The sequence below is a fragment of the Nymphaea colorata genome, chromosome 10, assembly GCF_008831285.2.
Source record: "Nymphaea colorata isolate Beijing-Zhang1983 chromosome 10, ASM883128v2, whole genome shotgun sequence".
In the NCBI taxonomy this organism is placed as follows: Eukaryota; Viridiplantae; Streptophyta; class Magnoliopsida; order Nymphaeales; family Nymphaeaceae; genus Nymphaea; species Nymphaea colorata.
The window spans coordinates 13,872,969-13,896,581 of record NC_045147.1 but is presented as its reverse complement, the minus strand read 5'-3'; the positions used below and the strand labels follow the sequence as shown (position 1 = coordinate 13,896,581).

The 23,613-nt window shown below is 37.1% G+C and overlaps 2 protein-coding genes across 3 annotated transcripts in view; one reads left to right on the top strand and one right to left on the bottom strand.

Moving 5' to 3' along the window:
- Nucleotides 1–6,040: 6,040 nt before the first annotated feature.
- On the top strand, nt 6,041–10,851 carry LOC116262480 (WAT1-related protein At5g07050-like). Its single transcript, XM_031641898.2, has 6 exons — nt 6,041–6,272; nt 8,544–8,723; nt 9,233–9,470; nt 9,909–10,067; nt 10,151–10,302; nt 10,412–10,851. The coding sequence occupies exons 1-6, from the start codon at nt 6,097–6,099 to the stop codon at nt 10,587–10,589; spliced, it is 1,083 nt and encodes a 360-aa protein (XP_031497758.2). The 5' UTR covers nt 6,041–6,096; the 3' UTR covers nt 10,590–10,851.
- A 545-nt stretch (nt 10,852–11,396) lies between these two features.
- LOC116262476 (uncharacterized) overlaps nt 11,397–23,613 on the bottom strand; it is a 33,054-nt gene continuing 20,837 nt past the window's right edge. The window contains exons 13-22 of one of the 2 annotated variants that reach the window (XM_050079947.1): nt 19,920–20,047; nt 17,994–18,041; nt 16,037–16,164; nt 15,124–15,206; nt 13,691–13,794; nt 12,809–12,879; nt 12,156–12,388; nt 11,942–12,007; nt 11,784–11,849; nt 11,397–11,663 (exon numbers count right to left, since the gene is read on the bottom strand). In XM_050079947.1, coding sequence (XP_049935904.1) covers nt 11,506–11,663; nt 11,784–11,849; nt 11,942–12,007; nt 12,156–12,388; nt 12,809–12,879; nt 13,691–13,794; nt 15,124–15,206; nt 16,037–16,164; nt 17,994–18,041; nt 19,920–20,047 — 1,085 coding nt within the window. In that variant the 3' untranslated portion in view covers nt 11,397–11,505. The remainder of the gene's footprint in view (nt 11,664–11,783; nt 11,850–11,941; nt 12,008–12,155; nt 12,389–12,808; nt 12,880–13,690; nt 13,795–15,123; nt 15,207–16,036; nt 16,165–17,993; nt 18,042–19,919; nt 20,048–23,613) is intronic. The other variant, XM_050079948.1, reaches the window with a different exon arrangement.

Sequence of the window (23,613 nt, the reverse complement as noted above, 5' to 3'; positions counted from 1 at the left end):
ATAGCTCTCAAAAGTCGTGACTCACACTTGAAACGATCCGCTAATGACTGAGTCGCTGGATTAACCAGTTGACTTGTAGATTTGGTGAGCGGTTCGATCGAGTTTTAAAGCCTATTGCCTCAGCCCGTAGAAGATTCTTATTCAATATGTTAGAGTAGGCATTTATTTTATTTTATTCATTGAGTTGGATATTGAGGTGAGCTGAGAAGACCTATCTTCGATAAAGAGCCAAAACTTTCATTCAATTTTGTTTTCTTAGAATCAAGAATTTACTTTTGGTACCTTAAACTGCCATGTGCTCCACTTGTGCATTCCTCCCTTCTTTTGGGGCACAGGAGGTTGACACTAGGCCGCCTACCCTTTCTTGAGCACCATTTCGGACTATCCTTCCATGATAAAGTCATTCACTCATGCTTGGAACCTAGATGCTACTTTGCTATTAACCTGAAACATATCTTATGATGGAATAGATAAGTGAAAATTTTGACACTCCTTCTACATCTTGAAGTGAAAAATGTGCAGAACCAGAAAATGCCACCTGCGAAGGATTGTTAGAAAAAGAGAAAAGTTTAGCGTCTTCATTTGATCCACGTCTTGGTTTGAGTTGTCGTCGAGAAGACTTTAAAATCCCAAAATTTTAGCTTCCAGCCTCATGGTACGCAGCCGAAATTGCTGCCCTTATTGGACCCATGAGAGTAAGGGGCGGAGCCAAATACCAAAATAGTCAAATACATAATTATTCATTTACATACATATTAAGGATAGCCCTTTATTTATGCCCATTGAGCTAGACTTCTAGCTCTGCCAACAAGGGCATTTTGGTCTTTTAAAAAATCTTTTTTTTTTAATTTTTCATAAAAAGGGCAGATTTAACTTCCTATAAGTAAGGGCATTTGGGTCATTCTAGCATCAATGTATGGACCTCAATGCTCGGGCCCGATTGTGCAATTGAAATGCGAACGCGGAATGTTCACTGAATGGATCAAAGAGAAAACACTTTGTAACCTTCAGGTCCAACTATCATTAGTGATTCTCTTCACCACATGGGAGTTCGTGTGGGCAGTTGCTCACATCAACCCTACAAAATATATTTATTTTCATATTACTAATTTGAAATATTATATATATATATATATATATATATAGTCACCTTTTTTCTATTTAAAGCCTGCAGGTGTTGTTTCATAAGCTTGAGTTCTTTTGCAGCATTCACTTTTCTATTTGTTTTCTCTTCATAAGTCTTTTTTAATAACTCTCTGGACTGGGTATTCGACTGAACTCCTTAAACAAGTCAGATATGAAAAAAAAAAAAATCTAACTATATGCGACTAAAATAATAGGTTTAATTTTATTTTAGAAAACAACATCCAATCAAATTCTGATTAAGTTTAAAATAAGACCGATATCAAGTAACAATATAAGCAGTTATATTTCCTTGCATATGCATACCTAAATATTTTGATAGTCAGTTCTTAATATATAGTCATGAGGATTAGATTCAACTGTACATTCAAAAGTCGGATATAGAATGAATTCGGTTGTGAATTTTGAAGTCTGACTCAGATATGCTATGAGACTTTTTTTTCAGCATTGGAATTCAAATGTATGGGCATCCAATAAATTAAATATCATACATTGATTATGATCTATTGACATCCGTAGTTGTGAGGGACATATATATAGTACTCCATGAACTAGAAGGGAAGAAGGGGGAGAGGATGATCCTCTCCACTTGTAAAACACTAAAATCATGCAGAACTTCTGCTGTTGAATCGTTAGAGACATCTCCTACTTGAAATATATTGCCAATATATTTTTTCTGCTATTAACTTACAAACATAATCATAAGAGTGGTTTGATGGAGAACATATGTTAAGCCATTCACCTTTAAATCAGCTTTAACTGTGCTTTTCAATGGTCAATATGATTAAAGGCTCTTATAACATCAACATTTTGATAGCAAAGAAACAATACTTTCATGAAAATAACTTGAATTAGAGTATATTTCATACTAAATTAACATTTATAAGCATGTTGGCATGTTCATATTTTGTTTTAAATGTTTATATAGATTTTAAAGTGATTTGTTTTCTGTGGTTGACTTGAGTGGTCTTGTGTATACAAATTTCTGGTATATACTTTGGTTTTTGCTTCAAAAGACGTAGCATAACTAGCCGGGCACACAGCCAATTAGAGTCTGATTGTTAGTTCTATTCATGTGGGTGCTATCCTCATATACTACAAATGGTGTGGCGCAACACACTCTATCTGACCAGTCTTCTCTCTCGCCTAGGTCCTAAAGGAACTCTAAATTTTAAGGGGGGAAGGGGGAGGAGGTCGGCTTCTCCAGGTGATTCAATCATTTTGCAAAAAGTATATTTTTTATTATATATATATATAAACAATATATATATATTGTTTATATATACGTACACTCAGAGAGCCCCGGATTCGAGATCCGAGGCTGATTTTAAAACCAACTTAAGGTGAAATGCCAGGCTTAACCAAACAATGGATTTCTCAACTGGATCTCAAATCTTTGTTATCTTATGAAAACCATGAATCTGTGGTGGTGAAGAAGGGGTGAGGGTGTCAGACTATATTTACTCCAATACATTGTCCATCACACATTTAACTCGTCGCCGGTGTTCATAAAAAAAAGAACATCCCTACGAATGAAATGAATGAATGAATGGTAAGGATTACAGATCTCTTCCACTTGTTGGCAGTGAATAGAATTCGAGTGTGCTTGTGAATTGAAGAAGAGACACATCAATCATGTGATGGCATCTCCCTGACGTGTTGAGTGACGGTCATCTTATGATGTTAGCATCCATTGATTTCTCTCTCTTTTTTTTTTAAAGTTTCAGTAAAAGAAGGCCATTTACAGGGAGGCTGTATTAAAAAAAGTATGCTTTCTAATATTGTATATAACATCGATCTAAGGAATGAAAAAAGAGGTATTCGACCTTAAATTCAGATGAGATGATCTCATATCACTGCAGATCGACACATCCTAGCTCAAGTTTTACTTGATCCGAAAAAAACAGATGCAAAGTTTTTTATGTAATTAAAGGCCCAGCGCCATATCTAAATTCCGGAAACAAGCCTCTTTTCTCTTTTCTTTTCAAATAAGGGGTCAGGTTTTTGCTGGCCAACCCAAATATGTTCTATCATTTTGGACGAAAGAGTGTAAAATCTTTGTATTGGGCATTGTTTGATCATTGGAGAAGCAACATGGAGAACCAATTGAGTAGCTGATTCATGGAGTTTCCCTCTATCAATATAAAATTATAAAAATAAACAGTTCTCTTTTTTGCCTGATCTTCCAATATTCTGCAAAACGGTTCAGTTCACGAATAGTGTCATTCTATGCTTAAAGAAGTTGCATATTAACTTTTGCAGTGGCTGAAAAGAGCCCGCAAGAGGAAGGACCGCAAGGTCATCTACAGCTCAAGCTCTATGGTTACGAGTCGCTCAGAGTTCCTTTTTTTTTGTTTCCATTTAGAAAAAAATATGTCAGTTTTTGCATGCTATTCACGTTTCATTTCAGCAGACAATCGCATGTGGGGGACTTTGATTTGGCACTTGATTCTTGGATCAAATTCGAAGTCACAGTCGATCACATGGAAAACACGACCCTGTCGGTGTGGAGGGAGGGGGGCACCTACGCCATGGCCCAATCAAATCATGTAAAAATTGAATTTTTTTTTTTTTTTTGCTTTCATGTATTTTTGAATTGTAGTTCAGTTTGGTCCTACCCAAATCCAACCCACAAAACGCAACCCCCATTTGGCCCGCCCCTGAAAAAAACCTGACTCCGCCCCTAGTAGACGCTGGCCCCAGAGTTTTCGTGCATGAAAACCTACCTAAGTCATCTCCTTGTGTTTTTTTTCTCTTTTCGTTGAAGTTGAGCCAAGTTGATCCTGTGTAATTAAGTACATGATTCACATCAATATATTTGATCAGAATTCTCTCCAAAACTTTTCCTGTTAAGATAAGAATATTTCTTCTTATGAATCACAAAGTTTTTGGCATTTGTACGATTATTTATGCTTTTAGCTTTATAAAGCTTGTATTGCTATTGTAATGCAATTGAAAGTTTGATTCTTGTCAAGCTTAACATGTGTATCACATTTCTGAGATTAGATCTGATTAAATCAAACCGAAGAATGATGCTTGTAAATGAGCTTACTGCGAGGCCCTCCGCTGGGATTTCAGCTGCATTTAAGGTCAACCTCAATATCTTTTCATCTATATGCACCCAAGCCCCCTTCTCCCTTCTTCATGACAGATCTGCGGATGCTGCCAATGGTTAGAAACCAAAAAATCTATCGGTAAAAGCACCTTAAAAATATTGCGAAAAACACTATGAACTATTGTTGCACCATGAACATATCTTTTACTTCTTGGTGAAGATGAAAGTTGTAAACAAAATAAGAAAAGAGAAAGAAAAAATGAGGTAGTAAAAGCCATGGGGGGAGTAAAAGCCAGAAAGAAAGAATTAAGTAGATGATTTCAAAAGCGCGACTGGTTGCAATTTCTCTCTCTCTCTGCGTATATATACAAATATGTCGAACTTAGTTTGAACTAGATTTTTCCTATGATGCTCAAGTATGACAAAATAAATGTTATTTTGAATTAGATCTTGGAACACCCTAAACAAGTTTTGCACTCCAAAACTAAGACATTAAAAAGAAAATGGATTTAGGACAGGTTTTGATTCTCATCCAAAGGAAATTTTATTTTCCCCACAACGTACACTAATTTTAGGGCAAGTACTAAGTAGTCGATCGCTACATTTGGCACAAGAGCAGTTTCTCCTTTCTTTTTGGAGAAAAGGAAAAATGGCTGCAGTCGATGGCATATGTTCGGGCCCTGCGTCTCTTTTATATCGGCGACTAAGTGCAATGCCAGTAAAAAGTTAGTAGCCTAGGGGTCTACGTTCATTTTGGTACCTTGAAGACCAAAGTAAATAAAATAAGTCAACGCATTTTCAGAACTGGGCCTGGGCCGGTGGTAGGATGAAACACTCTTCCTGCTTTTAGAAAGTGGTTATGTAGGGCAAAGCCGTGGTTTGTCTATATAAAGAAAGAAAAATATCTTTCCATCAGCGGACTGTCACATGTTAGGATGGTTAACCACAAACTATCAATATGCCCTTTTTGATAAAGGGATTTAATAAAATGGAATTTATTTAGTCATCCAGCAACGTCAGCCCGGAAAAGTAAAGAAGAGAGAGGAGTTAACGTCATCATCAGATCAACGCTCCCTTCCCCTTCTCATTTTACAGCAGCTACACAACACCTAGAGAGACTGGGAGATGACAGAAAGCAGTCCATAGTGAAAGCCTGCCACCTGATTATTGGGTTACTGTTATTCCAGATTCCCCTGCTTCTAAAGAATGGCTCGGACTGGCCGAAGACTGAAACTCTTTCCAAAAGCTGAGGATTGGTCCGACCCGTCGCTCCTCTTGGCCCGAACTGCGGACGGTTTGGCCCGCCCCTGGAAAAAAATCCTGGCTCCGCCCCCTGTTGACATAGCTATATGGCTTATAAACAGGGGCACTCTCTTATAACTGAGGTTGAAAAAAGTAAGGTGTACATCAAGTTGGGATACCAAATCCTACATATATCATCAATTTTATGAATCCAGATCTAGACTTCAATCAGGGGTGATGAATTGGATGAATTGGTTCAGAATGAAATCTGGATCTAACTTGTAGGGGAACGAATGAACAGGTTCATATTTCAATTGGGTTTAGATCATTTGTGATTGAATAAGCTGATTCGTTCCATGAACATATCCAATCTGAAGGTACGGTGGAAAGTGGAAAATCTCAAGCCATAAAAAATGCTTGGGTATCTCATCACATGTTATATCTGCCCACTTGGATTTGAGTGGATTTTTGTTCCTCGGCATGATTCTTTTCATTATTGAGACCACAATTTTTCATGTCTAATGTTTGCGTAAGATGCTTGTTAGAGGCTTTAATGGTGGGTGCAAGAATAAAAGGACACGGTAGCTCAGGAGACTTGGTACCTCAATTACTAAAGCCTGTTGCCTTTCTTGAAGGGGAAGGAGCGGACCTCCACCATGAAGCAAAGTGCCATCCCGTATCTGGCCATGGTGTGCCTGCAATTAGCCTATGTTGGCTCCAATTTTCTTTGCAAAGCTGCCTTAGATGAGGGGATGAGCATCTTTGTATTCGTCGTGTATCGCCACATTATCGCCATGTCGATTCTAGGACCATTTGCTTACTATCATGAGAGGTAAGTTTTTTTCTCTAATCGATTTATTTTGCTTTTGCAATGCAAACAGTAACAAACTATTCATGAATCTGTATCAAAGATTGAGGCAAATTCATGTTACAGTACTATAACAGTGTGTGTTCTGCATATTCATGGAACAGTTGCTGTTCTCATTAGTTTATGGTTATATTTGATTACCTCGGGTCTCAGATCTATGAATCCCTTGTGCTTTCCGAGTTAGTTTTTTGGATTCATCCATGATTTGAAATCCACTTTGTTTAAACACTTGGTTTCACAGCAATACTAGTCTAAGATCTGAGGCGGCTATCAAAGACAGGCCTATAAGCTTTTATAATGATGCATTATCTCCCCTGTAAATATTGAGCACCAGGGATGGAACATGTAGGAGCGAGATTGGATCGGATATGAATCAATTAGACACACCTTGAGTCGGATTTGTTTTGAATATGGTTACAGCAAGCAATGTGAAAAGCCCTATACTGTGTCAAATGGATCACCCAGGTGATTTTGGAACTACGAAATCTAGAAAGTGGTATGATAATATGATGATGATAATAAAAATATTAATTTTATAATTATAATAACATTAATTTTTATAATTATAACAATACTAGTTTTTATTTGTCGCAACTTCAGGTCCTCCTTGTTGAATGAATCCAGATCAACGTCATTTTAATCAGTTTTAAGCATAGTTACAAAAAAAATGTGTGTCTCTTTTTTTAAGAACACGTTAAACACTTGAAAAATAAGTTGGCCAAAAAAATGGTAAAAAAACGCCGGTTTTTTCTAAATCTTAAACAAAAAAAAAAAACACAATTTCCCCATTTTTTCCCTTTTTCTTTTTTTTTTTTAATGTCAGGTGTTTTTTCATGTTTTTTAATGTCAGATTGCTTATTTAAATTTTTTTAATTTTTAGTTGTTGCTCATCTTTTGATGTTGTCTTATTAGTTTCTTATTTATTTTATTTTTTTATCTTTTAGATTTTTTTACATTTTTTAAAATTTAATATATTTTCTTTTTTTGTAAATTCACGACGTGATAAAAAAAACCTCACTGTTTAAAACCTGAAAACGATATTTATAACGGTTTAACCCATGTTTACCAAACCTACACTATCAGCTCAGCTTCCCGTAATAACCAAAATATCCAATCGCCTTTTGCAAAATATTCAAAAGAAAAAAAAAAGCATTTCGAAATTCTTATATCTTCCACAGTGTTAATTAATCAGCACCGTTAGCATCGATGTCAACTTAGAATAAAGTTCAAGAAGAATTTATGCAACATAAATTCCGGAACCAGAGAGAAAGAGTAAGTCCAAAATCATGCTAACCAAATAAAATATAAAAATTAACTCATTTTTATCCGCTAAACATAAAGTCGTTTCTCAGAGAACGATGCACAAAGTCTAAAACTGGTTCTCACCAATCACATGAAGGAATTTGTTCGTTCAGGAAGCAATCGATCCTTTTTTACAGATGCCAGCTTTATAATCTGAAATAAAGTTTCATAAAAATGAGCAATTATTTCAAAAATAGAGAAAAAAAAAAAGGTTTACGAATTCATCAGACTGAGGAATTTTTGGTGAATATATTGCCGAATATAGTCTCCACAGGAGTATTAGCAATGGTTTATACGGCGCTTTTAACAAACGGATTAGGTTTTATATATATATATATTTTTTATACTTTAAAACAGTAAATAGTTTTAAGGACATGGTTTACACGTGTAACAACAGCCAAAACTATTTACTGCTTTAAACTACGAACACTTTATACATGAACTTGAATTATCTTACGAAAAGAAGAAAAAGTGTACTCTGAAAACAACCCAAGAATCCATCAAAAAGTGGCCAAACAGTTCCATGTGACTCTTGACGGCAGCGTATCATCTAGTGCTGGTGCCAAGGCAGCATCTTGCGGGATTTCTTCAGCACATGTTCCTCCATTAAACCAAACTTTTTCTCTTTCTTTACATGAGATTTTTTAGATAAATTTGACACAAAACGTTTTATCCTTCTTTGCTTCTCAAGTTTCCAGTACAAATTCATTCAAAATTTTCTGTCAAAACAATAGCCAGGTCATGAGATGGATTTTCACCAAGAAGATGAAAAGCTGCTAGTAAAACGATAAGGAGTAAAATATCTCAAGTAGACTTCTACTCATAATTATTTATACTTGTTGAAGCCTTGAAGGTAGAGCAGTGCTCCCAAGATATACTTCCATTTAGTAGTTTGAACTTTGAACTTGGTTTCATATGCGGAGAATCATGCAGGGAACGGCGTCCGCGGCTCACAATTTCAACTGCGATGAAGCTATCATTTCTTGCTCTTATTGGGATCACTTTCCAACAAAATGTCCACTATGCTGGCCTCCGCTATGCCACTCCAACTGTAGCATCTGCCTTGAACAACCTCATCCCCGCAGTTACTTTTGTCATGGCAGTCTTATTCAGGTCACATACTTTCAAATTTCCTTTCCCTGAATTAGTTTAGTATGGTATGTTAGATCTTTCACAGTGTAATATCTAATGCAAACCATATTAATCAGAGACTGCACTCAGAGCATTAGCTGTTGCAGTATGTGGAAAATGTAACCTTCAAATTAAGACAATACTGAACATTGATACCTTAAAACCGGTGCCCTATTCTGATATGATTAATAGGTCCACTGTGTTGCATAAGTCAATGATGGAGGCCAAGCATCTTAAACACAAAAGGTACCAAACCGGGATTGACAATCTTTTCTTTGCCTACGAAGAAGAGATAGCAGATTGTGGTAATGGAAAGGTACATCTGTCATAAGACAATATTGAATAGAAAACTATGTCAAACACATGCACCCAAGATCAATAAGTGGCTGCACTGGAATAATATTTACTTAAGTTGATATTGAACGCTACGTTCCTTAACAGAAGTCGCAGATATGGGGCCAGACTGACTGTAGTGATCTTTTTATACTCAGAATGGAGAAAGTATGCATTCAAAATCTTCATGGGCAAGCTAAAGTTTTCGGCACTCTGGTCTGCATAGGAGGCGCACTGATTTTTACATTTTGGAAAGGAGTTGTGTTTAAGGGATTTCAGATTTCAATGTTCAATATTTATAGAGCAACCCCAGTAAGCCAGAGGCATGATTGGTTCAAGGGTTCAGCTCTCCTCACCACTAGTTACATTGCCTTCAGTTCATATCTTATATTTCAGGTGGGTACTTCAATCCCAAATGCAGTATGTTCTTTCCCTGTTAATTTAGCATGTGCCAAGCATGTCTGCGGCCCCCCCGTAGCCCCTTCTATCCCAAATGAAAGAGACTGCACATTAGCAGGCCTTCAGTGTTAACACCATGAAGGTCCCTTGCTCATTGGAAAAGGAATCTCATCTTTAACCTTGTGACAGGGGATGCAAATTGTGGGACTTGTGGATTTCCTTTAACTTTGTCATATTTACATATTTACAGGTTATCTTTTTTGAACACCCTAACCAGTAAATCAACAAACCTTGGGCCGATGTTGGCCCATAAAGTTTGCCAACAGACCACGGGGGTTTCAGGGGCCTAATCATGTCGCATAAGTTCTTTTCTTACTGAAAAACAAATTTTTGGAATTGGAGTTACTGAAGTCCGTCATGGCCCTTGTTATCCAGGCTGCAATCTACAAGGAGTTTCCTGCACCATTGTCTATGACTGCCTTGGTCTGTTCCTTTTCATCACTGCAAGCACTAGTCGTTGCTCTGGCGTTTGAAAGGCATTCTTCAGCATGGAGATTAAGTTGGAACCTGCAACTTATAACAATTATATACTGTGTGAGTATCCAACTTCAGCACCTAAGCGTTGTTCTCATATAGCCTGCTTGTGATTGTGATGAAGATGATATTTCTGAGTGCAGGGAACCATAATGTCAATTGTTGTATATTACGTGCAAACATGGTGTATAAGCAAGAGAGGGCCTGTTTTTGTATCTGCCTTCCAACCTCTTCTCTTTATGGTTATAGGCCTGCTATCGTTTCTTCTTTTTGCAGAGCAGCTTCCCTTGGGCAGGTATGCATTTAGGGGCCATGAGAGAGAGAAAGAGCTGTACAGATGAGTTTTTGGCTTATTATTCCATGAAACCATGAATCTTGACAGAATCCTGCTTTGCCGATTGCAGTCTCGTTGGCGCCATCATCATCATCATTGGCCTTTACTGTGTACTATGGGGCAAGAGCAGTGATACCAAGGTTGGTATTGACGAAGAAATGGCCAACAAAGAAGTCACTGAAAGCAAAACGTCGAGCTTTTGTAGCACCGACTGCAAACCAAATGACCCTGTTGCGGTGATCAAATGATCTGCAGGCATGCGACCTTCCTCATCTTCATCATATAGGAAAATGACTCATCAAGCAAGTTCTAGAATAACTGCCAGACATCTTGTAAAATGATAATGCTTAAGTGCCATATCTCTGAACAAGGTTTTAGCAGTAGGAGCAAAGAGAAACGATTGCATCTTTCCTTTCCGAGTTTTTCATAACTAGCTTACATGCTTGCGCTCACCATGAAGTGGCGTTGAAATTATTTTGTTTTACTGAGTGCAAATCATTTAAATGTTAATGATTCCTCGTATGCATTTTGGAAGAGTACAAAAATCAAAATCCCAATTCATGACACTGGACAACTGGAAAAGAGGTTGCACTTTTTTTCTTTTCTATGGGAAACCACACCAGAAGTTGAGAGACTTTGTTGTTTGTCCGGCGGCATAAACCCCCGAGACCACTCTCTCTGCTCCTGGAACCGTTCTATGGCACTCCATAGGGCAAGTTTGATCCCTTGGAAATCCACTGTAGACCAAGAAATAACATTCAAAATTTTGAAATCCATCCCAGCTTCATCAAAACTGGGGGTGGAGAAAAAGTAGATACTAAAGGCCAACAGTTCCCAACCCAGCCAATTCAGGACGCGCCCTCCAAAAGTCCAATAGGAACATGGCCCAGCGCGCAGGCTTATACACGCTCCATTCCCGCAATGTCAAAATCCATGCAGGCCTCGAGCACTTTTTCCGACCAGAAGCATATCAAGGTCCAAGAGTGGGAAGCTTCTCCAAATTTGTTAGAGACAAGAGAGAGAGAGAGAGAGAGAGAGAGAGAGAGAGAAAGAGATTTTGCAAAATAGCCCATTTATTTTTATATTTGCATAAAGAATTGACACGACATTAAAATCATTCCTTTTTCCATGCATCGATCAACTTGTGAGATTCTGGTCATGGCTTCAAAAGGTTATGTCACTTAGTCTTAGTTTCAACTTCATATTGCTAGCTTGAACGACAACTTCCGCCTTGGAAGCATCTACTTTAAGAACTTTCATTTTCCTAGCAAGTGAGAGCACATAAACCATTGCACCAATTTCGGGAACTCTGTTCTGCGTTCCTACAAAAATAATGAATCATGTCAGGCTCTTGTTTCTCCATTGCCAGAGTGCAGTAAAGGATTAATAATATTTTAATCATTTTTGTGCAATACCATGAAAAGAATGTAAGGCAATATTACCAGGCAGCATCAGCTTCGAATCTTCGTTAGGCTTTTTGGCCTTTGCTGCGGATTCGTCTTGTTTCCCTACAAAACTCCATTGCAAGAGTGCAGTTAAAGAGGAACAGTTTCTTATCACTTTTATGCAATACCATGAAAAAAATGTAAGGTAATACTACCAGGTAATATCAGCTTCGAACCTTCATTAAACTCTCTGGCCTTTGCTGGGGATCCATTTGGTTTCCCTACAAAATTAGCAAAAAGAGAATTTTGCAATATCATATGATATTATGATGTATCTGTCTAAGCACATATTGATTATTTACACGTCAATGAAGTCTTTTTAAGCAAATAATAAATTGTGAATTATACAAGAAATCCTGAAAATAATACCTGGTAATGGTCCTCCTTGACTCTCATCTGGTTCTGTTTTAAATGCCCCAGTCCGGACTTTAGAAACTTCATTTTTAGAAGCGCGAAAATCTCGCAATTTTTTCTGCAAGGTAGATCGTGCCTCTCTTGCAACCTCATAGATCTCTTGCATCTTTTTGAACCTCTGGATCGCCCGGTGTTTATTTATTTTTTGCCTTGCCTCCAGCAGCATTTCGTGAAGCTCTATCGCAAGCCTACAATATGAAAAGCATCTAGCCTATATGAACTTTTTCTTACAAAGATAATTTTCTCTAATGATTAAACAGTCTTCTAGTATATCAACTATTAGAAGATTAAAGGCATAAACAAAGGGAACAAAAGGACATCATATATGTCTTGTAGCTGCATGTCAACATGGTCAATCTTTTTGGCTTAAAGCATCAACTATCTTTAAGGATTAGTTTCCCATCGAGAAAATGGTTTTTGTGCTTTGTCTCAAATCATTTGATCAAAAGGCCAAACAATTTGTTCTCAAACATGTAGTGTAGAAATAATTCACCGATGTGCACTACCATAAATGCACAATACCATTACCAAAATCTAGAGGTATACGGGCTCTTGTTTCACAAGCCTATTAACAGAAGCAAAGCTTCCAAACAGAAACAAATTTCTACCTCAGATTCTTCCGGGCTTCACCAACATGCTGTTGAAACTCTTGTTTGTATCTTTCCAAGTCAATTATAACCTGCAGCAAGATGAAGCGACACACTTTAGGTTCAAATATCAATTATTAGCGGATCAACAGTATTCCCCAAATGTTCGAAAATGTGCTTCAGCTAGGCACAAAATTGTGTTGAAGGCTTCAAGCATGAAAATCTGCATGCATGTAAGAAATATTTGGTACTAATGATAGTATCAGACTATCTACCAATATGTCACAGTCTGCACCTCCACCCTATATCAAGGTCAGCAATCTCCAAATGTTATCCTAATGAAAAAATATCGACATATTTTTAAATATCACAAGAAATGGATATCATGATAATATTGCAATATTGTTTTAGTACTATCGTGATTTTTTTTTCCTTAAAAAGTTAATTATTTGAAGTGTATAATTTTTGTTTTTTAAAATCAATAGGATCTTGCAAACCTTTGTCAATATTTTTGCATGAGAATAGTACAAAATTTATGATCTCATTATTTTTCTGTTAATCCTTTCTTTGAATTTTTGGTTTCTTGAATTTTTCAAAAAAGAAAAATAAATTTTCAAAGGGAAACCTTCCCACAAAATTGCAGGCAATGATATTAGCTATTAAATTTGCAACATGTGAATGAAAAATAGGTTTTTCCATGGTAAGCCATTTGATAGTCCTGTGATTAGACCACATAACTGATCTCACTCATAAGAGCCCTACTCAGCGACTCCATAGATTTTGAGACCTGTATGCCGAAAGGACACTCTGAAGCCTCCCAGTAACCTCCGGGAATTAGAAAATAAAGCAAGTGCACAGCACAAATCTAAAGCTAGTCAACCTGTTGAAGCAAATTACCATCACCTCATTGATTTCTGCACTAGCAGATCCATATATGATGCGAGCATCATCTATGATGGAAGGAGCTAGCCCTAACCGTTCAGCAATATTAATTGCATTTGAACGTCCTGAAATACAAACTTCTGCAGATTAGAACACGTATCATACCCCATGTAAAGCTGAGACTTAACCATTGTGTGCACGTCCAGAAGACAGGAGATAAACAAGCCAAACTACCATCAAGTAACTGAAATGCCTCTATGAAGCCAACTGAAATAGCAAATAAGAAAAGAAAAATCAGCACGAGAGGGTACTATACAACCACCACATTTCAGCAAGTTGGCCATTTCATATATCCATTTGTATACAAGTTCTCAACCAACATTTTTGCTTTGTATATAAGATAGACTAGGATTTTGATTGCCCACTTGTACCTAATAAAACTGTAGGTTGACCTTTCATGATCCAATCGTGGTTGTTAAATGTTTTAACTTTCATAATATCATTTCCTTTGTTTTTTCATAACCACCACCAAAATCATTAATTTTTTGCCAACCTCGCACGTGAAGGCTGCACTAGAAATTAGTGGCACTCCAATTTCACTCTGCTGCCCCTGCTGGTAATAAAGTGGTCAGAAATTGAATTGACTGTCCCTGAAGACTTCACCAGAAGGAAAGGAATATAACAATTTTTCCATGGCAAAATGATTGGAGAAAGCATGACAACAAGCAATTAACCTATCAACTCAAGACCATTTTTCCAATATTGGCCATGTAAAATAGATTGTCAGGGGTTGAATGGAAGCAGGATCAGCAAAGGTTCTGAGGCCTCAATCATCCACATTTAATGCTGAGAAGGCATTTAACATTGCTCAGAGGCTGACAAAATTATGACATGGGTGGCCCTATGCACACCTCTGTTTCAGGGGAGCACCCGTGTCAACATTACCCAAAAAGGGCTCAAATGTATCTCCTGCCTGTAGGACTAGCCTTATTTAACCCAACTGTGAAAAAATGATTCAAGATAGTTACTTAAATATATGCTTACATATTGAAATCATTTGAAATTTTAATGTAGAAAAAATAAGTAGGATATCTTTCCTAATCCAACTGCCTGAAAAACCTAATATGTTCCATCATTATATCCAGAAGAATTCTCCAATAATAAAAAGGCAAGTGCATGCATGAAACATTGAAACAAGCATGTCATAAGAGTTGGCTGACCCGCAAGAAACAAGGACTTGCAAAATCGTATAAAACTATGATTTCGACAATGTACAGATGCTAATAAACAAGATAGACATTCTAAAGTCATAAAACTACATTTTACATCAAACATCGAGGAAAAAGACAGGTATCATGTGCATGAGTAGGAAAAAGTGAAATTCCACAACATTCTCTATCCAAGTTGTAACTCAAACTCCAAAAACCAGGAAGATGCCAAGAGGAAGAAAAAACCTGGTACACCCCAAAGTATTTTGTATGTTGGTTTTAAGTTCTCTTCATCAAACTCCACGCATGCATTCTCAAATCTGTGATTACTGAAGAAAAGAAAAGCATGTTACTAGCAATTCAAAGCCCTTCATTTTGTTGAACATTTGCCTTGCAAAAGATGAATGCTTGTTGTGTAAATTGCATCAAAATGCACATTACTTGATGTAATTGCATAAAAGGGAGAAACAATAAAAAACCATCATTGGTTGGTCTTCCAAGGTTTGACTTGATTCTGCTATATATCGTTAGGGGATTTAACTAATGTTGTAAAACAAAGAATATTTTCTAGACTAAAAATAGCAAACATAGAAAAACATAGAAACCAATACTGAACAAGGTCAAATTTCAAAGCCCAAGGACTAGAAATAACTCATGCTGCCTAAAGCACATTTCTTTTGAAATGGAAATCTACTAAGTAGATTATCAATGTAGAGCCTCTAATTAACCAATTTAAAGGCATTCTAAAATCACATGCATATCTGCTCCACACTGTTGATGCTAATTTTTTTTTTTTTTTGGGGGTCAGCAGTTTAAAGTTGCAATATCCGTAAGATTACTGTACCTCAGCCTAAATTACCAGCTTTCTTTTTCAAGATCATAGTGAAACTGGAAAAAGAAAATAAAAATCATACTTGCTGTTTAGAGTTTCTCTGTCATAGGGCTTACAAGCTCTTCCACCAACTAGTTTGATCTTGAGCTGAATTTTACTTGAGGGAAATCTGTATCATTCTTTTACAAAGAAAACTGTGTTGATTAAAGTTAGGCATCACAATTTCACATGAATATGACCTAGAAGTGCCCAATGCTTCTCGTCTCCATGACATTCCATGATCAATGAAAAGAACACAAGTTTCAAGAAGAGGAAAAACCGAGGTACCTGTACTTCAGGGTCTTAAGTTCACCATGGTGAGTTGTGGCCATGGTCAAGAGCACCTGGTCAGCGAAACGCTCCAATATCGACATACCAAGTGCTGCCCCTTCAATTGGATTGGTCCCTGCACCAACCTAAGCAAGAAAATATGTGTTTTTTCCTTCAACGTAGCACTGTAGCACTAGATACACATATAAAGTACATCTAATCCAAAGTTTGTTATGTGCATATAATAAGTTTAGTTTACCAAGAACTCTTAAGGTGACAGCATGTTAGTTCCTTCTTGTAGAGGAAGCAGTACAGGACCCAAAAAAGGTAATTAACTAGTTTTGGGTCGGAAAAGGGTGTTTGAAAAAGTAGCCATCCGACCATATCCCAGATCAGTTGATAACTTCATGAAAAGCTGTTAATATAAATACAAAGGAGCATAAACTTAGGAAACCCTGAGCAACTTCTTGCTGAGTCATTTTTTTATAATGCAGTGCTTCAAAGGTCATCACAACATATATGCATAATCTGGAAATGATTTCATATGATAAATTATATACTATTTATTCTACTAAGGAAAGTACACAAGCACAAAGCATCAAACAAGTATAGCATCAAAAACCATCAGAAAAAGCATGCCCACTCACAGATATGTGAGCATATACTCGTCCAACTTAATCTTGCAATTTTAGTTCCTTCATAAATACCTTCAAGTTAATCTTAGCAACTATCTTTTACTCTATCCCTGATCGCTTTTCTCTTCTTTCTTAAAAATCCAGTCAAATTAGATATCTCTGTTAGATTTTCTTCCATATAGAGGCAAGGATATTTTCTGTCCATGTGTTGGAAAGAACCTAGAGGATCGTTAGTATATGTACATGTGAGATGAGGTGGACATGACTCTTAACCACGTTTCACTGCCTTGTCTAGCACCTCCCTCTTGTTACCTACTACTTGATTCTTTCCGTCATTAACTAATATCCACTTTTATATTTGTTGCACATACAGATTGTCGATCCACTGATCCCTCCTCTCATGTTTCACAACTGCTGAATCCCCTTAACATGGCTAAGGAATGCCATTAAAGCAATGAAGTTGACAAATTTTATATTGTTCCAATTCTGATCAAGTAGGGCAGGACAGAGCCGGGTGTAAGTTGAGATGAGTTGTAAAAGGTTTCCACCACAAGCTCCACTTAAACTCTACCTGGCATTGAGCTACCACCATCATAACTCAGGCTAACCAAGCTTGAGCATAGATCAAGTTGGAGGCAGGAAGATAGATTTTACTTGGGAAAGAAAAAAGTCTGTCCCACGTGAGGCAGGTTTTGGACCTACAACCTCATGTATAAAATGCAGCCGATATACCTCCCATGCCACAACTAAATTTTCAGATAAGTCAACCAAATATATATACATACATACATATATATATATATATATATATATATATATATATAGTCTCTGCAAGAACTGGTAACTTAATCAAGTTTTTATACTCCTGAACAAACTGGGCTCATTTATTCAATCAAGACTCTAAATGAGGCTACTGTAGGCAAGCATGCTAAACCAGCAAGGCCACATATCCCCCCCAGCTCAAGTTGGAGGCAAGAAATAGGTTTTACTTGGGAAAGAGTGTCTGCCCGGGTTTTAGACCGACAATATCAAACATAAAATGCAGCTGATATACCTCCCATGCCACAACTCAATTTTCTGATAAATGAACCAACACGGGCTATACAGAATCACAGATATATAGACATTATTATACAGCCTCTGCAAGGATTGCAAACTTAATCAAGTGTTTATGCTCCTGAACAAATTGGTCTCATTTATTCAATCAAGACTGTTGAGGAGGCTCCTGTAGGTAAGCATGCTAAACCAGCACGGCGACATCTCCCAACCCACCATCCAAAAATAACATATGGTTAAGAGTAGTATGAACTATGAAGGTAAGCAATATACGATGAACTTACTTCGTCTAGAAGAACCAATGAATCTTTCGTTGATTGTGCTAAAATACTCTGAAACACAAAATGAATAATAGTATGGTTAAAGAACAACTATACCAACAGAATGGAACTTTAAAACATTTCTTGCTTGGAAGGGGGAAAAGATGAAAAAAAAAAGCAAAGGTACACAAAATTAGTCAATGAAAGCCCAGATTGGAGAATACTAAGAGCATGTACAGCAAAAATTGTAACGAACATCAAACAGTAAATGAGAAAACGTTGTTCGTGAACGATGGCATCTTATAGCACGATATAGATGAGGCATAGTTCAGGACCCTAAATCAGCTATAGGCAAGTCTTCACCATTAATATACCATTAAATAAATCAAGTCCTACTGTTATATATTTTCATGTTGATACTCCTGCATCCAATTGACTAAGAAATTCCCTCTCCTTTACTGTGACAAGGTTTTACTAACACCAGCAATGTGATATGGAGGCCATATCCTACAGTTTTTTCCCATGTCTCAAGGGAGAAATATAGCTCTAAGAGCACTTGCTTAGGTTTTGTTACTTCCAGTGAAAAAAGTATTTGCTAAAGAACTTCAACTGTGCAATGGTGATCGCATTCATAACAGTGATTATAAAAACAACAGGCAAGGTTCCAGATTTTGCATAACATATATGCTACCCAACTTTCTATAACAGTATTATCAATCTATGACTGTAGGCAAGTGCGAAAAAATGTATAAGATGCCTTCTAAAAAATCCATCTCAAAATTAGAATATATGTTCGTATTTTTCATTGTATATTTATCAACTCACTTGAAAAACAAAAACGCACTTAGCAGACAATGTCAACAAAGTTGTAAAAGGTACAATTCAACAAATGGTCAAGGCCACTCTTGCAACTTGTAGCCTTAAGACCAACTAGCAGTTTCATTGTAAAAGTGTTTTTAAACAAGCAGCAACGATTGAGAAAGATATAAGTAAACCAAATTTTGCAAAACCATATTTTGACCCACTGATGATGTTCAAGTCCCAACAATTTCAACCACATAACCATAAGGTAGCAAATGCCTTTTTCTCCTCAATTCTCTTGTTAAATCTAAGGAAGACCATACTCCACGTAGCATGCTCCACAAGGAAAGGTGAGGAATGAACCAAACAAGTTTCTCATTAATCTTACCCTTATCACTAGCACTCTCCCATGCAATAATACAGTGAAGTTCCACGACTTCCACTTCCTACTCCCTCTTCAACCCCAACCCCACCAAAAAACGAAAAGAAGGAAAACCACCAAAAGAAAAAGAGAAGTGCTCCTCAGGTATTATCCAGAAAGATTTAACAGCTAGGGTTCTCTCCTAGTTCCGTAACCACCATTATGGCCATTGGCAGGATTGGTCAAACCAATATAATCACAATTATCTTGACAATGTTAACACCATAGCATCTTGATGCATGCTTCCATTCTTCGCTCCTGCTAAATTCCCTGAAATACTAAAACATGAAAACAGTATCACCTTTTTACCTCTTATAACGATTAATTCCCAATTTTATGCCATACTTCCAGATACAAAAACTAGTTCACAAAGACTTTACAACTAGCAGTTCCATTATGAATCATGTAAACAATTCTCAGCAATTACTATCTCGTGTCCATTTACTGCCATCAGTTTAACATCAATAATTGAAAGACATTGCCAGGAAAAAAGGGAAGAAATGTCAAAGCAAGTGAATAAAAGCAACGATTATGACCAACTCTGGAAGGAACATCCAACATTGCCAAACAATACCAATAAATTTAGTATCTTCCTCAAAAAGTATGGATTAAGTAAACATCGTGCATAGCAAATAAAGAGCACCCAAGCATAAGATATAGAAGCCAGTTGCACTAGGTCAATTGGAACTTCAAAAAATAAATAAATAAATAAATAAAAGGAACCTTACGTTAATCTGCTTCAAATGACCAGAGAAAGTGGACAGTGACTGGACCAAGGACTGGCCATCCCCAATATCAGCAAATATTGAACCAAACCAAGGAAGTACTGCAGGTTCTGATGCCAAAACATAGAGGCCTGAACAGGTTGGATTAAGAAAGTAAACATAGGTGTCAATTTCATAGAGTTCACAATACTCATACATGAAATACATTTTTGAATTGTAGCATGTCATTAATTTGAATATTTACTACATCAATATGTCATATATACAGCAAACACAGGACGATCAATTACATATGCCTGAATATGCCAGCAAGTATGAGACACACATGACGTTATTCAAGGGTACTTTTGGCATTGCACACACTTGGCCTTCCCATCATGCATAATCGTTGTATTGCAATTTCTCTGCTTCTTTTGTTTAAAATTGAACCTATATGTGTACATAATACAAGACTAGTAGACTACCATAGAGGTTATTTGGTTTGTCACGGATTATGTGTGAATCTTTTGCATTTATTGTCATCAAGTTTCTCATATCAATAAAAATTATTTTTACTGCCTCACCCAGAACAGAAAGCATGTATGGTTTTTAGCCTCTTGTTTCCTTCATTAAAGACCATTAATATGCCCAAACATGTAAATGCAAATATGCATGGTGGTCCTTGACTTAAACATATGTCCATTTGTATCAGTGGAGAAACTTATCTGAATGGCAGTCATTCACACAAGAACATGTTATAAAATGTTAAGGTCACTAGAGAAGCATATTAAAGAAATGCAGAAGCCCAAAAGTCACCATAAGGCCCATAAGTGTCTGAAACATGACACTGAGTAGAAAAATCATATAGGTTGATGTTCAGTCTTTGGTCAAGTTGACACAAAGGGAGTAGCTCTTAATACAAACTGCACTAGGACCAGAAGTGCTGAGTGATCTCCAAGTTTTTAACTTAAAAATGCTTCGTTTTTTATACAAACTCTTTCCATCAAAGGCTAGTGTTTCAATAAGAAAGACTCCAAAAGCTAGTTGATTCAACACTTGTTTCACTGTGACCTGCCACATCTCCTGTTGCATTAGATCCTCTTGCAAGTTGTATATTAATAAGAACCAAACTCCTTAGAAGTAATAGCGTCCTAGTATCGTCTCCACATGCTTACTCATGTACCTTAGTTAATTAACAAATGTCTGCTTCACATTTCCTTTTTGCTTAATCATACAATATCAATGACTTCAACTTAATAGAAGGAAGCTCTCTGCCTAAAGTGAACTATAAATCTTGTTACGTTGTGAGGTAGAGAAAAAGAACGAGAGGAAGGAGGAGAGAAAGGTAGCAGTCCAGAAAAGTCGTTGGCTGCTCCTCTTTTCATTAGACTAATAGGATTAGGGTTAAGATTAACCCTTTACATAATGAGTCCACCAAAATATTAAAAATTCAGAAAGCTACCTAATACTAAATACCAAAACACATAACACTTTAAATATCAAAAGCAGCACGTTTTCTCAACACTCCCCCTCAAGCTGGAGCATAGATGTCTATCATGCTCAGCTTGCTACAACACTTCATGAAATTGGATATTGGAAGAGCTTTGGTAAATATGTCTGCAGGTTGGTCTTCGGAAGCAACATACTCAATAGAGATAATCCCGGATTGGACTAAGTCTCTAATGTAATGACAATCAACTTCAATATGTTTGGTCCGTTCGTGGAAGACCGGATTATTTGCTATGTAAGTAGCCGCTTTATTATCACATTGCATTTTTATAGGTAGCTCAACCTGAATTCCAAGACCTTCTAGCATGCCTTTCACCCATGCTATCTCAGTGGCTGTTTGGGCCATGGCTCGATGTTCTGACTCTGCACTTGATCGAGCAACAATAGCTTATTTTTTACTTCTCCAAGAGACTAAGTTGCCACCAACAAAGATACAGAATCTCGTAGTGGACTTTCTATCATCAACTGAGCCTGCATAATCTGCATCAGAGTAAGCTTCTATCTGAAGTGAAGTGCTTCTTCTAAATAATAGTCCCTTTTCAGGGGAGCCTTTTAGAAATTTCAATAATAACAGAGTTGCATCCCAATGGGCTTTCCTCGGCTTGTCCATAAATTGGCTTAGTTTTCCCACAGCAAAGGATATATTAGGTCTAGTAATTGTTACATATAGTAGCTTTCCAATGAGAAACCGATATGATTTGCTATCAACAGGCTCAGATTTGTCATCATATAAATGAGTGCGAGAATTCATGGGTATAGAAGCTGGTTTAGTTCCAGTCATACATGTTTCGTGAAGCAAATCAAGAACATATTTTCTTTGAGAAAGAACGAGACCTTCTTTGCTCCTTGCCACTTCTATCCCCAAGAAGTAACGTAGAGAGCCAAGGTCTTTAGTGACAAAATGTTGTTGCAAATACTCCTTTGTGTCATATATTTCTTGTTCATTGTCACCAGTTAAAATAATATCATCCACATATACCACCATAACAACTATACCTCTGGAAGTCCTTTTTATGAACAATGAATGGTCTAGAGGCGATCTCTAAAACTCAAACTTAGACACAACGTCAGACAACTTCTGAAACCATGTCCTAGGACTCTGTTTCAAACCATATATAGCTTTCTTTAACAGACATACCTTGGTACACTCTCCCTGTTTCTCAAAGCCGGGTGGTTGCTGCATATAGACTACTTCAGTTAAATCCCCATAAAGAAAGGCATTTTTAACATCGAGTTGGTACATGTTCCAACCATAATGAACTGCAACAGATATAATGAGTCATATAGTGCCCAAACGTGCCACAGGAGAGAAGGTTTCAAAGAAGTCAACACCATATGTCTGTGTGTACCCTTTTGCTACCAAACGTGCCTTGTAGCGCTCAACTGTACCATCTGAGTTGTACTTGATAGTGAAAACTCATTTCGAGCCAACAATATCTGTCCCATAAGGAGGTTCAACGAGATCCCAAGTGTGACGAGATATTAGAGAATTCATCTCCTCCTTCATAGCTTGGTACCACTTAGAGTCCAACATAGCTTGTTCATGTGAAATAGGAATGGATGTAGCTGACAAGGCATCAATGAATTTGCACATATGATTTTCCACATGAGCTGTACTAACAAACTTAGAAAGAGGATGAATTGTACATTGTCTAATCCATTTACGCAGAGCAATAGGTAATTCATCAGGAACAGGAGCATTAAGGGAACACTCAGGCATGTTATGTAATTCAAAACTACTTACCTCCTGAGAGCAAGATGGTGTTGGGTCATTAGATGATGGATTTTTTCTTGAATATGTAAGAGGAGGATCTCTAAACCGTGGGATGGAGGGTGATGATGAACAAGGAAGGGACTCAAGAGGAATTGGAGGAGGAATTGGAGGAATTGGAAGAGGAACAGAAAATGGCATCTCAGACTTTGGATTCGAAGGACTTGCAAGAAAGAATGGAGATGACTCGAGAAAGGTTACATCGGCACTGACAAACTCTCGATTAGATATAGGATTAAGGCATCGATACCCCTTTTGATTTTTAGAGTATTCCACAAACACACATTTACTTGCTTGTGCAGCCAGTTTATCTCGATTGGGACCAAGTTTATGGACAAAGCATGTGCACCCAAATATACGTGGGGGTAACGAAAATAAAGCTCTATTTGGGTATAGATTTTTTATTGGAATTTTGTTGTCTATGGAAGATGATGGCAT

Coding starts and splice junctions, on each gene's coding strand:
- LOC116262480 (XM_031641898.2), top strand. CDS start 6,097: ATGAAGCAAAGTGCCATCCCGTATCTGGCCATGGTGTGCCTGCAATTA. Junction 6,273..8,543: donor TTTGCTTACTATCATGAGAG/GTAAGTTTTTTT, acceptor AGAATCATGCAG/GGAACGGCGTCCGCGGCTCA. Junction 9,471..9,908: donor GTTCATATCTTATATTTCAG/GTGGGTACTTCA, acceptor CTTGTTATCCAG/GCTGCAATCTACAAGGAGTT.